This window comes from Sinocyclocheilus grahami, unplaced genomic scaffold (assembly GCF_001515645.1).
Source record: "Sinocyclocheilus grahami isolate Dianchi unplaced genomic scaffold, SAMN03320097.WGS_v1.1 scaffold188.1, whole genome shotgun sequence".
Taxonomy (NCBI): domain Eukaryota; kingdom Metazoa; phylum Chordata; class Actinopteri; order Cypriniformes; family Cyprinidae; genus Sinocyclocheilus; species Sinocyclocheilus grahami.
In genome coordinates, this window is record NW_015505367.1 from 29,876 (window position 1) to 47,363 (window position 17,488).

The 17,488-nt window shown below is 37.9% G+C and overlaps 1 protein-coding gene across 1 annotated transcript in view; it reads right to left on the reverse strand.

Moving 5' to 3' along the window:
• The window catches only part of LOC107594671 (cytosolic phospholipase A2), a 35,926-nt gene extending 23,364 nt beyond the window's left edge, over nt 1–12,562 (reverse strand). Inside the window, exons 1-2 of the mRNA XM_016284808.1 lie at nt 12,529–12,562; nt 9,305–9,312 (exon numbers count right to left, since the gene is read on the reverse strand). Coding sequence (XP_016140294.1) covers nt 9,305–9,312; nt 12,529–12,562 — 42 coding nt within the window. The remainder of the gene's footprint in view (nt 1–9,304; nt 9,313–12,528) is intronic.
• Between the last annotated feature and the right edge of the window lie 4,926 nt (nt 12,563–17,488).

A 17,488-nucleotide genomic window follows, 5' to 3' on the forward strand; every position in this document is an offset into this window, starting at 1 on the left:
GGTTTTAGAATTTAGGTAGGCGTGGCTGACTCTAAACTTTTATAAAGAATATCTCTTTGGATTTGAGATTCTTTAGTCTTTTAGTCTTTAGACCTTCTTTATGCACCAAGAGCTTGTAACACGCCAAAGAGAAAGGAAAAATTGAAATCGCATCATATGACCCCTTTAAAGGAATTATTCAAAGCAGTAACACACAAATCACTTTATTTTCCTTATAGAGCTGCAGCTGCGCTTCTCTTCGTTTACACACTAGTCGTGTACGAACTGTGAACTGGGGTATTCCAAAAAGCAGGTTATGTGGCATACCCGCCGGGTATGTTTGAGGATAAGTGAGCGGATTATCTCAGCTTTCAGTTCCAAAATCGGAGGTTACTTTCAGGGTAAGTAAGTAACCATAGTAACTTGCTCTCTGAAGAAAACCTGCTCCGGAGCAGGTTATGTTCCAGGGTTAGTTCACTTCAGCGCTATCAGCATACGTGTGATCTACTGACGAGTCTTCAGTGGGCGTGACAGATAACGCACAACATTATATAATATTACAATATGTAACATAGCCTATTATATATATATATTTGCATGATATGTTAATGATGAAGCGCTAATTTAAGTAATAAATAAGGTAATATATTATTCTAATATGGTTATTATATTTATTTTATTGGCATATATAAGTTATCTGTATAAATGATAAAATACTATGACACGGTATTGTTTAATTTATTATATTATATATATGTATTTATAAAATTTTATATTATCATCTCACACATGGATCGGCATTTTCTATAATGTCTCAATTCTAAATCAAAATACATATCTGATATGACTTAATATATAATTAGCATTAAACAAACAATATAATTCATATTCAAGGATTAAAGATTAAACGGGGAAAAAAATGATTGCACAACCATCAATTAGGTGGCGATATGCACTAAGCATGTAAACAACCATTGAACAAAAGAAGAAAGAAACTGCATGGCCTGCTTTTTCTTAGCATCCGTTTCCATAGTGACTCGTCGATTCGTGGCTCTGTTGAGAATGTCTTGAGTCTTAACCAGGAACATACTCTGAGTTGAATGAACTTACTCCCAGCCACGTTTTTGGAACCACATACCCCGAGTAAGCAAGGTTTGGGGTTAATCAGCCGAAAGTTCAGGGTTTAGCTGACGGTAAGTTAACCGTGCTTTCTGAAATACACCCCAGACCAACCAAGCAAAGTCCCCTTCTACTCAAACTACAGAAAAAGTTAGAAAACACTGTACAACTCTGAAACAGCACAATATAAAACCCAATACCCATTGCAATGTTTATATTTTAAAAACTTACTTTAGCGCCCAACCTTTCCATTTAACCAGGTACTCGATTCGACCCTACAAAGAGGAAAAACAGAGGAAAATGTTCTTTAGTTGTTGTATTTCCTCAGCAACCAGCACGGATCAGCTCCAGGCGTGACGAAGCAATATCATCCTCTTTTGGAAGGCCAAACAAAGTAGTTTCGCTTTCACAACGAATCACACAGGGCCTTCACGACATGGCGGCAGCAGCAATACTACAGCGAGAATAAAAGTTACGCCTTCTTTCTTTTTCGTGAACATTTGGGCGGTGTTATGCAAATCTTCCCACATCGTGACGTAGATATGTGGGGGCGTGTTAGAACGAGCCGTTTTAGGTAGGCGTGGCTGACTCTAAACTTTTATAAAGAATATCTCTTTGGATTTGAGATTCTTTAGTCTTTGCAACTTTACAGATCTTCTTTATGCACCAAGAGCTTGTAACACTCCAAAGAGAAAGGAAAAATTGAAATCGCATCATATGACCCCTTTAAGAAATGTGCATTGTGAAATGTGTAAGTTCATAGTAATAATTGGTCCCTAAACTAAAGTGTTACAATAGATCATCACTGTCTGAATTTGTCCGGTAGTGCATTTTCTAACCTGTCTTCACAACAGGACAAGAGACAATACTCTTCTCATTCAGTCTGGAGCCTGGACTGAACATCAGTTTAAAGGGGTAGTTCACTCAAAAATGAAAATTCTTCCATCATTTATTCAACCTCAATCTGTTCGAAATCTTCATGAATTTCTTTCTTCTGCTGAACACAAAACCAAACAGTTGGTTACCAAACAGTTGCTGGTCCCCATTGACTTCCATAGGATTTTTCCATAGTATGAAAGTTGAGCTTCTTTTATGTTCCACAGAAGAAAGAAACGCAAGAAACACAAGTTTTAAACAGGTTGAGGATGAGTGAATGATTACAGAATTTTTGTTTATGGGCGAACTATCCCTTTAATGACTTTTTTATTTAGTTAAGTAAATAAACACACTGGAGAGTTACTATGCTAAGTCCTGAGCCAAGTTTTTCGTTTTTTTTTTAAAATTAGGGTTGGCCAACTGTAGTTTTCTTGCCAGCCAGTTTCCAGCTCTTTCCTGTTTCTTATACAACACACGTGCAGTGAGCATGTGGGTTTCGTAACCTAAATTGCATCATAGATTTGTAACCCCTTTTGACCTTTGTGTGTGATGAGCAGCATACATCCAAGCCTTTGTGATTTCTGCTCTTCCTTTAGCATAGACTAAACATCTATTTCACTTTCCTCTGTCAGCTAGGTCATTTGACTCACCACACCAGTGAACAAGACATTTTTCAGCTGGTTTTCTTTGGCATGTTGGTGCTTGTACAACCTTTACAAGTTCCCATGCAACACCCAAAGAATTGTCTAAGCACAATAACCCAGTTTCTCCAATTAATTTCTTTGATTTACAACATTTAATTCTTTTAGTTTATGGTTGTCAGACACACCTTTATTGCAGTGCAATGGGTCAATATGTTTCTGCCTTTGCTTCTTTATTATCCACAATAATATAATTTCATTTTCCCAGCTAGCAAAAATATGATAGTAAAAAAGTAATATTATTAAAAATATATTTATTGTCATTCTAAGTATATTTCAAATCTATTAACATATTTACTGGCATATCACTTGAGACTTACTGATATAAAAATTATAGTTGCTTATTAGCATGCATATTACTAGCATATTGGCTGTTTATTAGCACTCATAAAGCACATATTAATGTCTTATCCTGCATGATTCTGTTTTAGATCCCCTAATCCTACTCATACCTAAACTTAACAACAACAACTATCTTACCAACTATTAATAAGCAGCAATTTAGGAGTTTACTGAGGCAAAAGTCATAGTTAATAATGAGTTAATAGTGAAAATTGGTCTCCAAACTATGACCTCAACTATTAAAGGGGTCATATGATGCGATTTCAATTTTTCCTTACTCTTTGGAGTGTTACGAGCTCTTGGTGCATAAAGAAGATCTGTAAAGTTGCAAAGACTAAAGTCTCAAATCCAAAGAGATATTCTTTATAAAAGTTAAGAGTCAACCACGCCTACCTAAAACGGCTCGTTCTAACATGACCCCACACGTCTACATCACGATGTGGGAAGATTTACATAACGCCGCCCAAATGTTCACGCAAAGAAAGAAGGTCGTAACTTTTATTCTCGCTGTAGTATTGTTGTTGCCGCCGCCGCCATGTCGTGAAAAGCTGTGTGTTTCGTTGTGAAAGCGAAACTACTTTGTTTGGCCTTTCAAAAAAGGACGATATCCGCTTCGTCATGCCTGGAGCTGATCCGTGCTGGTCGCTGAGGAAATACATCAACTTCGCGCTGTGGATCGCCGGATCGGCTTTCACTGTGGACGAAGCGGAATCCAGACAAGCCCGCCTCTGCTCACTCAAGCTGCCCTCCGCTCACTCTAGCCAGCCGTGTGTTTCGTTGTGAAAGCGAAACTACTTTGTTTGGCCTTCCAAAAGAGGACACAACAAGACATCAGTGGTTAAGTTGTATTTACAACACTGCTCCAGAATAGTTCATCCCAAATATTCAAATGTGTCCAGCGCATTTTATGGAGGACTGTTTTCTGATCCTGGTAGAGTAGACTACAATGCTGGCTGTTCTGACTCACAGACTGTAAGTATGTTTTTTATTTTTAAAGGATTTGCCACTGACGATTCAAACACGAGTTTTGAGCAGTGTAGAGTAGTGCTTATTGTTTGTCATTTCTCCGATCACAAATGCAGACATGGTTTTATGTTTATGTGGCGCGATGCAACACAACGCGTACAAAGACAGAATAAGTCATAATCCGCAATTATGTCCCCACTGGATGCAACAAATGCCTCGTTAATAATGGGTTTTAATGTTTTTGTTTCATCGCTCCTGCCGGACAGGGCATCACAGTATGGCAAGGGGTGTAACATTTCCGTCACACGCTTGAGGTATTCGGGCAATCACAACACACTGGATAGCTGGCCAATCAGAGCACACCTCGCTTTTCAGACCGATGAGCTTTGTAAAAATTAACGCGTTTCAGAAAGGCTGGCATAGAGGAGAAACAATAATGTACAGTATGTGGAAAATAATGTGTTTTTTAAACCTTAAACCGCATAAACACATTTCATTACACCAAATACACAAAATAATGTTCTTTTTAGCAGCATCATATGACCCCTTTAACATCTAGTCTGATCTAGATATCAAACTATCTAACTACTAAGGAGGCTGTCACTATCATCTTGAGCAGTATTTCTCAGTCTTTTTGAGACGTCACCCCACTGGCCCCGTGACTTTTACAGTTATTTGAGAGTTACTGAATAAGAGTTGAGGATTTTTAAAAATAAATATCTACCTGATAAATTATTTTAGAGTTTGGAAAATGTGTATATATAAATCTATAAAAAAGGTTTTGAGAATTTATTAACTGACATGACTTTTCAAGGTCTAGAAAAAGTAATTTTATAATATAGGCTAATGTCATACATTTTTCCTAAAAGGAAAAAAAAACAGCTGTTGAAGGGGTGAATTAAAAAAGAGACATCTTTATTTTTAGTTATTAATGCTTGTTTTGCCCTATATATATATATAGGGCAAAAATCACCTGAAACCCACTCAATACACTGCTATTACTTTTCACAGATTGTGTAAAGTATAACGTACATTGATATGAGACCACAACACTTATGACAAATCAATGATTAATGTGCCACAGAATAGATACATCATGCCAAGCAGTGACAATGCTGTCATTATCACATACAGATCACCTAGATCATAGATTTCAACATTATCATCACTCACTACATGGCTGTGATTGTGTAAAGTATCATCAAGTGTCATTTAGTTTTGTACTGGCATCACTGGACCACAGCTATGACAAACTCATGTTTAATGGTATATAAAATGCCAATACAAAATTGGACTGGCATACATTAATTTAGTATTAGGATGACATTACCGTACACTGTTACACTTTTTTTTGGTAAATGCTAGCAAATATGTACAATCTCCGATATCTCAATTTCTACATGGTTTCAATTCAGTTCTGATAACGAGATGAGTATCAGCTACTGTATGAGGTCAGAATGACAACAGACTAGACAGTTTTTTATTTCAACACAAAGCATTACTCAATATTTAACAACATTGCTATATAATTACCAGTTAAGCATTGTTGCTTGCTGAAGGTCATAAAAGTTCATATGTGACCATGGACCACAAAACCAGTCATAAGGGTCAATTTCTCGAAATCGAGATTTATACATCACCTGAAAGCTGAATAAATAATCTTTCCATTGATGTATGGTTTGTTAGGATATAGGACAATATTTGGCCGAGATACAACTATTTGAAAATCTGTAATCTGACGGTGCAAAAAAATCTAAATATTGAGAAAATCGCCTTTAAAGTTGTCCAGATGAATTTCTTAGCAATGCATATTACTAATCAAAAATTAAGTTTTGATATATTTACATTTGGAAATTTACAAAATATCTTAATGGAAAATGATCTTTACTTAATATTCTAATGATTTTTGGCATAAAAGAAAAATCGATAATTTTGACCCATACAATGTTTTTTTTTTGGCTATTGCTACAAATATACCCCAGCGACTTAAGACTGGTTTTGTGGTCCAGGGTCACATATTTTAAACTAGTGAAACACTGTTTATAAACCAAATATACAGAGTGACGCAAAACAAACTGAAGCGGTCAAAGGCCGCATCTCATATCTGTTTATATACATCCTCTCAATGAACTGACAACAGTTACAATGTCATATAATTAATAATTAGATAGTATACAGCTCTTTTTCAGTTAGATTTCAGTCTCCATTCTCAGTTCATTATAGGCATTTCTGGTCTGAGTCATAAAAAATGTCTCTATCTATCTAATATGTTTTAAATATTTGAGATGTTTAAACGTCTGAAGTAAAGCAGACACAGTGGTCGGGTGAGTGGGAGTGTCTTGACCGGATGTGTTGGACTTTTAAGGTTAGAAGTTAAGTATATTATCAATTCTCTTCAGCTAACAACCGGCACATTTTTTATATCTCTTAGGCAAGGCCTGTTGCTAAGGACACAGGTCTGTTTATTTGCTTTGAGCAACTCAAGATTTCTTCCGCCGATGATATCAGCTCATTTTGCCAATACTCAGCTCAAAGTGATGTCAACGTCGTTGACAAACATTCAAGTGGAATATTGTTTCTCACCTTTGCTCTACCGTTTTGAAAAATATGAATGGGGCGTCTGGGAATGTCATAAATCTGCTTTATTACACTGGCTGTTTTCTCTACGACCCTGTAAAGAAAACAAAAAGAATCATCCTCAAACACATTTCTCCCACTGACTCACGGTTTGCTGTAAACCGGATTGTAGCTGCTTTGATAACTGTACTTGCTGGCTTCGAGATTTATACATCACCTGAAAGCTGAATAAATAATCTTTCCATTGATGTATGGTTTGTTAGGATATAGGACAATATTTGGCCGAGATACAACTATTTGAAAATCTGTAATCTGACGGTGCAAAAAAATCTAAATATTGAGAAAATCGCCTTTAAAGTTGTCCAGATGAATTTCTTAGCAATGCATATTACTAATCAAAAATTAAGTTTTGATATATTTACATTTGGAAATTTACAAAATATCTTAATGGAAAATGATCTTTACTTAATATTCTAATGATTTTTGGCATAAAAGAAAAATCGATAATTTTGACCCATACAATGTTTTTTTTTTGGCTATTGCTACAAATATACCCCAGCGACTTAAGACTGGTTTTGTGGTCCAGGGTCACATATTTTAAACTAGTGAAACACTGTTTATAAACCAAATATACAGAGTGACGCAAAACAAACTGAAGCGGTCAAAGGCCGCATCTCATATCTGTTTATATACATCCTCTCAATGAACTGACAACAGTTACAATGTCATATAATTAATAATTAGATAGTATACAGCTCTTTTTCAGTTAGATTTCAGTCTCCATTCTCAGTTCATTATAGGCATTTCTGGTCTGAGTCATAAAAAATGTCTCTATCTATCTAATATGTTTTAAATATTTGAGATGTTTAAACGTCTGAAGTAAAGCAGACACAGTGGTCGGGTGAGTGGGAGTGTCTTGACCGGATGTGTTGGACTTTTAAGGTTAGAAGTTAAGTATATTATCAATTCTCTTCAGCTAACAACCGGCACATTTTTTATATCTCTTAGGCAAGGCCTGTTGCTAAGGACACAGGTCTGTTTATTTGCTTTGAGCAACTCAAGATTTCTTCCGCCGATGATATCAGCTCATTTTGCCAATACTCAGCTCAAAGTGATGTCAACGTCGTTGACAAACATTCAAGCGGAATATTGTTTCTCACCTTTGCTCTACCGTTTTGAAAAATATGAATGGGGCGTCTGGGAATGTCATAAATCTGCTTTATTACACTGGCTGTTTTCTCTACGACCCTGTAAAGAAAACAAAAAGAATCATCCTCAAACACATTTCTCCCACTGACTCACGGTTTGCTGTAAACCGGATTGTAGCTGCTTTGATAACTGTACTTGCTGGCTTTGTAATGACAGTAAAGTCATATTCAAAGAAAAAAGCTGCAGAAGACGGAATGATTCACTAAACCTGATGGTCTGTGCGTGTGGAGCAGGAATTTCTGAATTGGGGTTTTGTCTCTGTCTACGCATTTCAGGGTTGACGCACACCTAGATGCACACCAGGCGTCTGGCACAAGACTGGGAAAGGAAAACGTCTGTGGCTGAAAGAGATAGCAAGTGAGAGTTCAGACCACCTCTGTAGAGGGGATGATTATGCACAGCCATTATATGACAGAGTAGTCCAAGTTGTCAAAACAGAAAAAAAGAAAAAAAAGTCAAGAGGGAAAAAACCCCCCATCAGACTAATTCAAAACTGTATGTTTTAAACCCTTTAGAGTAAAAATTCACCAAAAAAAATAAATTTTGTGAAAATTTAAGGCCATAGAAGATGAGTTTGCTTCTTCGTCTTAAATGATTTGGAGAAAATTTAGCATCACATCATTTACTCACCAATGGTTCCTCTGCAGTGAATGGGTGCCGTCAGAATGAGATACTCTCTGGTATTTTGGCCAGAAGTGACCGTTCAATGTTAAAATGCCTTAATGATGGATTTGTTTCTTGCAAACATGCAGCTTTTCACTTTGTTAATTGATGGCCTGGAGTCATGTGGATTACTTGTGGATTGTTGTGATGTTTTTATCAGCTGTTTAAACTCTCATTTTGACGGCACCCATTCACTGCAGAGGGAAGCAGGTGATATAATGCTACATTTCTCCAAATCTGCTCAGATGAAGAAACAAACTCGTCTTGGATGGCCTGAGGATGAGTAATTTGTCAAATTTTCATTTTTGGGTGAACTATAATTTAAGGGCACTGCGGGAACAGTATGCAGTATATGCAGGTCATTCCAAATTAATGTAAACAAACAAATCGCTTCAGGAAGCAGCCATTGGTAAAGGGTAAATAACATGGCCATCTCCTGTATGTAATTTTGACATCTATAATTAGAACTGTGAACTGTGGTAATATATATGAAGAGTTGCCTTGAACCAATTAAAACTTAGTGTGAAATATCCCTTACATATTCAGACATTTTATGTTTGTTTGCAGCAAATACCCAATTAAAAAACAGTACACAGTTTAAATATATTTGAATTAAACACATATACTATGCTCTTTGTCTTTGGAATGATTAAAGCATAGTGATACATTTAAATAGTGAAACTTTTCAATACTTTAGGAATTATTCTGAAGGATCGCAAAGGATTGTTTGGACACTCCCAAACCATGTCCATATAAGGGTATTCCTGTCCTGTTCACATACTTGTTTAGTAAAAAGTATGGTTACACTTTATTTTAAGGTGTCCTTATTACAGTGTAATTATACATTTAAGTACTGCGTAATATTAATTAACTATGAGTACTTTTTGTATTGTTAAGGTTAGGATTAGGGTTACTTGCATGTAATTATGCACAATTAATTGTTATTATAATAGTATGTAGCATGTGTAACAAGGACACCTTAAAATAAAATGAAAAAAGTGTTAAAATTAAAGTGTTACCAAAAATATGAGTAAAATTATCTGTATCATTCTCAAAACAAATTTGATTTAGGCCTATCTGCATGTGATTGTATTTCAAGTCTCATTTGCTAGATAGTGCAGACACCTATACATGCTGTTGTCACGCCCCTGGACTCTTTGTGTTGTGTTTTCCCTCCCCAGGTGTGCCATGTTCCCTTTAATTAGTCATTCCTTGCACCTGTGTTTTCCCAATCACCCAGTGTTTAAAAGCCCCAGTCCTTTCAGTTAGTGTTTATCGGTCCTCAAACGTCATTACTTGTGTTCCAGTGTCTCCTACATTCCCCGTGTGCTCATTAAAGACTGTGAATTGAAGTTATCTCCGTGTTTCCTCGCTCCTTGCCCCCCCCGAGTAGTGTGACAGCTGTATTTTGTCATGTCATTTTTATTTTGTTTATTGTTACTCAGAAATAAAACATTACAAATATGCCATCACTATATGAGCTCATATTCTTTGAGGAAGTAATCAGATCTGATCTGCGAGTGAACATTAAGGGATAACAGTGTTAGCATGCCAGTATACACTAATGAGGGAGCAGTGGACAAAGCTCTTCAGCGACCACTAGCTGAATGTATTATATAAGAGAGTTGCTCATGTAGTGGTTCTTACGACATTTCTGGGAAAGCTCTGGTCATCATCCAACAAGTGTAAAAGAAATTAGAGTAATAACAGAGGAACTGAGTCCAGAGCCACCTCCATCGTGTTTTCTCTGGCTGTGAGTTTCCATGCTGGTCTAGGCTGGTTTCCTTTTTCAGTAATGCTGTAAGAACAAATGCATCCTGTAGAGATTAAACAGAGAGCCAGCACAATTTGGCAGTGCAGAATGACAGCAAAGACATTAAACTGATTCCACTACCTCATTTGAGAGGTGAAGTAACAATCAAGAGCTTTGCATTCATACTCGCTGTCACAATTAATATTTCTACCAAGTCGTACTGCGTTTTAAAAAAATTGCATCACTGCAGAGAATTTCAATTTTGCTCAGCATCTTTCAAATAGACACAGGAAATTTAATATACTGCACAGACTAGCATCCTAATAGAAGCCATGTTGGCTCAGATATGAGCTGGTTATATAATCACAAACATTCATGGACAGACACACAACACCTGCTTGTTCACATTTCTTTTTTCACCCTGGCTATGCAATATTTTCCAAACTATAACTCTGTTTCTATGTCCAACAGAAGATAATAACAGACAACCAGGCATGTTCACACCTGATTCTTGGATTTTCCTTGACAGCATTCAAACAGATACGTTCAGTGTCTGATGGCAATTAATACTCACCTGTTATAAAATGTGCTAGATGGATTCAAAAAGCACAAGATTTGATTCTCTCAAAAACTGTATCCAAGACATGCTCACAAAAAGTTAACTGGCAGAGTTGTTTCAATTCCTTCTTGTGAAACAGGAGTTACAGTGGGGAAAAAAAGTATTTAGTCAGCCACCAATTGTGCAAGTTCTCCCACTTAAAAACATGAGAGAGGCCTGTAATTTTCATCATAGGTATACCTCAACTATGAGAGACAAAATGAGAAAAAAAATCCAGAAAATCACATTTTAGGATTTTTAAAGAATTTATTTGCAAATGATGGTGGAAAATAAGTATTTGGTCAATAACAAAATTTAATCTCAATATTTTGTTATATACCCTTTATTGGCAATGACAGAGGTCAAACGTTTTCTGTAAGTCTTCACAAGGTTTTCACACACTGTTGCTGGTATTTTGGCCCATTCCTCCATGCAGATCTCCTCTAGAGCAGTAATGTTTTGGGGCTGTCGCTGGGCAACACGGATTTTCAACTCCCTCCAAAGATTTTCTATGGGGTTGAGATCTGGAGACGGGCTAGGCCACGCCAGGACCTTGAAATGCTTCTTACGAAGCCGCCACACTTTTGGCACATAACAGTGAACTGGATCAACAACTTAATCCACACACAAGGAAGAAAATATTCTCCAGTGAGCAGTATAAATCTGTTAAGTTGAAGGAGCTCTAGCATTACCAATAGTATGGATTACCGCTGGCTCACAATCCAGGCCAAACCCAGAGCTGAAGACGAGTCCGATCCGGTTGCCAAACATGCCCATTCAGCTGAGAGAGGAAATCCTGTCTGATGGGAAGCTCTGTAACTGGCTCAGAAGAAGAGGAAACCATGGCCTGACTGGCCATTGAGGCGCCACCAGAAGCACTCTGTATATTCATATTAATAGGAATATTTTGTGCAATGTCTTCCATAACAGTGGAAAAAGTACAATTCGGCCACTCGTGGGCTAATGCAACCTGACCCAATGGACTGGACGTTTCTGTCCTCACAAACCACCAGTGGCAATGAGTGGCCAGAGACAAACAGGTGTAGAGGTCATTTTATATAAAATCCTTTAATTTTTGACTATGGTCTGAAGAATCTAATCAGTGTACTATATTTACATTTACATTTAGCAGACGCTTTTATCCAAAGCGACTTACAAATGAGGACAATAAAAGCAGTCAAAACCAACAAAAGAGCAACAATATATAAGTGCAAATGACAAGTCTCAGTTAGCCAAACGCAGTACACGTAGCAAGGTATATATATATATAATACACACACACACACACACACACAAAGAAAAACAAGTAGATAGAATAGAAAAAATAGAAAGCTAGTGTGTGTAACGGAAGAGGTCTGACGCAACAGGTTAGTATAAAAGAGTACTGAGAGTACTGGGGTAGGGTTCAGAGGATGTGATGGTGAGGGAATAGTTCGAAGGATATGATGAGCGGGGTAATCCGGGTCTTTGGCTGTACAGGAGCTGGAATGCAGGCAGGAGGAGCACACACCTCGGCGATCCGGAAACTAGGAGGAACAGGAGACGAGGAGACACTAGGATGAACACAGGAGGTAAGGCAGGAAGTATTCAAATGGCAGTAGTAGCAAAGTCATTGAGTCCTCTACGTGTATACGAGACCGGACAGTGAGGGTGTCTGAGGTGTGTGCTTTTATGCAGGCTGGTAATGAGGTGCTTGATTCTGTTTGCCCATTTGATTGTGGGTGGTATCCGGACGAGAGGCTTACGCTCACACCTAGGAGTCTGAAGAAGGCATTCCATAGTTTGGAGATAAACTGAGGCCCCCGGTCGGAGACGATGTCTTCGGGAATTCCGTAATAGCGGAAGACCTGGTTAAAGAGGAGCTCAGCTGTTTCCAGTGCCGTGGGGAGACCTCTGAGGGGCAGAAGGCGACATGATTTTGAGAACCGGTCAACTATAACCAGGATGCATGTGTTACCTTCAGAGGGGGGCAGATCAGTGACAACGTCTACCCCGGTGTTTGGCGGGGATTTAGACGTTTAGCTTCACGAAGATACTGGAGGTTTTTATGGTCGGTCAATACGGTGAATGGATGGGCTGCCCCCTCCAGCCAATGCCTACACTCCTCTAGGGTCAGCTTGATGACAAGGAGTTTTCTGTTGCCGATGTCATAATTATTTTCCGCCGGGCTGAGCTTCCTTGAGAAGACCTGCTGCTGGGGCAGCACTGCCCCCACCCCCTGCTTGGAGGCCTCGACTTCCACGACGAATGGGAGGTCGGGATCTGGATGGACTAGGAGTGGGGCGCTAGTGAAGGCTCTCTTGAGGGAGGAGAAAGCTTCTAAGGCCGCGGGAGTCCAGGACAGAGACTTGGGTTTCCCTCTGAGTAAGTTGGTGAGGGGGCTGGTGATCTTGCTATAGCTGAGAATGAAGTGACGGTAAAAGTTGGCAAATCCAAGGAATCGTTGGAGCGCCTTAATGGTGGTGGGTTCTGGCCAGGAGGTTATAGCATCCACCTTCCCCTCGTCCATCTGGATACCGGTATGACCAATGTTATACCCCAGGAACTGCACCGTGGGTTGGTGGAAGGTGCACTTTTCAGCCTTGAGGAATAGGTGGTGCTCTCTCAGGCGTTGGAGGACCTCCGCAATGTGCTGGCGATGTTCGGCCTGGCTCCGGGAGTAGATGAGGATGTCATCCTGGAATTTAGGAGTGGCCAGAGAATCTATTAACAGGAAGGGAAAGATCAGAGTGAGTCCTCAGAACGGATTCTGGGTTTTAGGTCTGTGGAATGAGAATGAATATTGGGCTTGTACTGATGTCCTTCTGTCTCTGAGAATGAAACCACAGAAGGTGGGGTTTTTTGTGGATTATGAGGAGGGTCTGGTCTCCTTCTATGATGTGGAGTCCAGATCTCATATCTACTCTTTCACTGCTCAGTCTTTCACTATTAGGATATGTCCATATGTTTGCCCCTTTTCAAACGATACTGGTAAAAATTCAGCACCACTGATCATCTCACCTGTTAATTACAATGAATGAATATACAACCCAGATATTAAATAAACAATGAAAATAAAGCATCTTAAGACATTCATCTGAATGGAATATATGCTGTACGCAGCTGCTGTTTGTTTACATCAAATAAAATGTAAACATTTGCACAGTTTGACAATATCCTATAAATATCCGCGGAAGAACCAGATCACTATGATTACTTGAGTACAATGATTAAAACTGAAATAATATATAGTGTAGCTATATTTGTAACGGAAGAGGTCTGATGCAACAGGTTAGTATAAATCAAATAGGTTAATTGGGTCACAGAGAGTACTGGGGTAGGGTTCAGAGGATGTGATGGTGAGGGAATAGTTCGAAGGATATGATGAGTGGGGTAATCCGGGTCTTTGGCTGTACAGGAGCTGGAATGCAGGCAGGAGGAGCACACACCTCAGCGATCCAGGAACTAGGAGGAACAGGAGACACTTGGAGACGAGGAGACACTGGGAGGAACACAGGAGGTAAGTAAGGCAGGAAGTATTCAAATGGCAGTAGTAGCAAAGTCATTGAGTCCTCTACGTGTATACGAGACCGGACAGTGGGGGTGTCTGAGGTGTGTGCTTTTATGCAGGCTGGTAATGAGGTGCTTGATTGGTGACAAGTGCAGGGGCTCAGAACTCAGGTGAGAGGGATCGTTGTGATTGGGGGGTGGTGGAGCCTGGCCGATCTGTTACAGTTTGTTTGTTTTTTGTTGGGTTTTTTTTTTATAAAAAAGAAAAAAATATGATAAATATAAAGTAGAATTAAACTAGAATAGAAAGTGTTAGAGTTAGAGGGTCAAATAAAGGTGGAATATTAATATAATAATATTTCACAACATAAACAATAAGCTTCTTTTTTTTTTTGCCATATCGGTTTTAAAAAATATTTACTTCATTTAAAATTAACAAGGAAATATAGAGTCAGAGTGGTTATTAACTCATACGGAAGTAAGCATTCCTGACAGCTGAAGATAGCTTCAACAATCCAGTACAATCCAGCACAATCCAGCACTGGGGTCTGTTTAGAAGGTAATTTCCACTGCAGGTTATGATAAAACCATATGAGGTCAGCATGGGAAACACTCACATGCGTTGTGGCTTCAGTAGAGTGAGTTTTCCCTGATAGGTCTGTCGTAAGAGTGGAGATTTACGCTTCCTCAAAACTTTCACTTCTTACACAACAGGCTGGTTGACTCACTTTACTTCCAGAAAGGTCTGCTTTAGTTCAACCTAAATACTAGACTACCAATTCAAAAGTTTGGGGTAATGTTTTTGAGAAAGTCTCTTACGCACACCAAGGCTGCATTTGTTTGTTAAAAACACAGCAAAAACAGCAATATTGTTAAGTATTATAACGATTTAAAATGACTTTTTTCTATTTTAATATATTCAAAATGTTTTGCTGTGATGGTAAAATATTAATTTCTCTATTAAATAAACAAAAAGATAAAAAAAAACATTACTAAGGTAGTTATACATTTTAAGGTAGGGGTGTAAATCGGATGGTTCGTCACGATACGATACGATATCGATTCTCATACCCAGCGATACGATATTTGCCGATACCTCAAAAAATTATACGATACGATTACGATTCGATACAGGAGTATATCGATCGATATATCGATATTATGATATTATATATCTACTTTAAACAACCATCTACATCTGCAACCAAAATATATAACATGAACATTTATCTGAAATTTTCACATCCTGTACCTCAATTGGGACATTCACAACAACAAAAATAGGCTTAAACATTTTTTTTAAATAATAAAGAAAATAAACAATTGGAAAAACAATTCTGACTGCTACTATGGGCTCAGTGCTAAAAGTCTTTTCTACAGATAACCAAATTACAAGCAATAGCAGAAAATAAATACAATACAACAAAGACACAAGTTCAATAAACAGGTTTTTCAGCTCAGTCTAAAATAAAATTTCAGGTACGCTACAGAAATTTAATAATCAAATGTAAAATAACGGCATAATCTTCACTGTATAAATTAAATTAACTTTTTGATGTTACAAAGGCTATTTAGTCAGGAGCAGTGAGCACTTGTATTTTTCTTTGACAGCATTAGATTTATTATTAGTTTGCTTACACTTTAAGAACGAAGCACGGATTTAATATAGGCCTACTGATACACATGCCTTTTCTTTCTCAACTGTTTACGTTAAGACATATGCCTTACCGACTGTATTTACTAGGATATTCGCCAAAACGCGCATTTTTATGTAATTTTGACAGTATTTATTTATCCATGCACAAAAAAGTGGAAGAGAGCTCAATTTAGTATTCGTAGCAGGGCCGTGCAGAGACCTTTGGAGGGGCAGGTGCCCAAAGTATAAAAGGGGCACATGGAGCAAGGCTTTTAATAGGGCTGTGCTCCTTGCTGAGACATGTACCGAAACAGATGCTTCTGTATTGATAGCAGCAAATGCCGTGACGCAGTTTTGAAAAAGAAACACAGAACAGAAAAGACCATTTTAAGTTTAAAAGTTAAATAAATATTTCTTTGCACCACTTAATCACTCTGAAAATAGAATTACAGGGTATGGTGGTTTTGCTGTTGTAAACACTGTTGTTGTTGTTGTTGTAGAAAAAATATTTCTGTCTTATTTAAAATAGAATTTATTCATTTTTTAAATTATAATGATGATAAAAACAGGATTGATAAGTAGCCTATAAATCAGAGGATGAAAAAAATCAGTATAAGCCTGTTTTATCAGTGTTGTGATAATTATTTTTAAGGCACTCTACGTTTTTAAAATAAAAACTGTAATAAAAAAAGTTCAAAGTAATAGTTTTTTTATAGTCAGATAACATAAAGACAAGACTCCTCGACGCCCTTTAAACTTTTCCCAATCAAACAGCAAGAACGAAAGAGAACAGGCACCTTTGTTTATATTGCTGTGTGTAGAACGTTAGCTGTATTTTTAATATTTAATTTTAAAGAAATTTAATTTCTTCCCCTGCACTTTATTCGCGCAGGTGTGTTCACGTAGAGGTTTCTAGATTTAAATTCAAAGAGACAGTATCGATAGTCTATGTATGACCTGGCGTTTTATTCGTATCCAAAATGAGGAGAAGTGAATATCTAGAGCGCTCAACACTCTCACGCAGTGTATGTTTTATTCATACTCGAAGCCGGAGGGCACTCTCATGCAGAAAGTCCTAAACAGACTCATAGTAGTAATGGGAAGTTCGGATCATTTTACCGACTCGGACCTTTGAGTCTCGTTCAGCAAATTGAACGAATCTTTTTTCGAGTCATTTCGTTAATTTCGTTAATTTTAGCTAAATATAATTAAAATGTTACGTGTTACTTCCCTAATAAGTCTACTACTTACGCAAACGTTGATCACACTACAAACAATGCAAAACTGCTATAAGAAACAGAAAAGATTAATTCATTGTTTACCTGGGTCTTCAGTCTATGATTAGCTCACCTCACCTCTTATCTGACAAGTCTTCGGGTTTGGGCTTATGGGACTGTCACTTGATGAATGAACGACTCAAGCCCGAAGACTCGAGATGAACTAATCAATTCTCTTTCCGGCTCAGACTGCATTGGTTAAACTTATGGGGCTGTTACGTGATGAACGAACGACTCGGAAAACCCGAAGACTCGAGAGATGAACAAATCAATTATTTTCCGGCTCAGACTGCATTGGTTAAA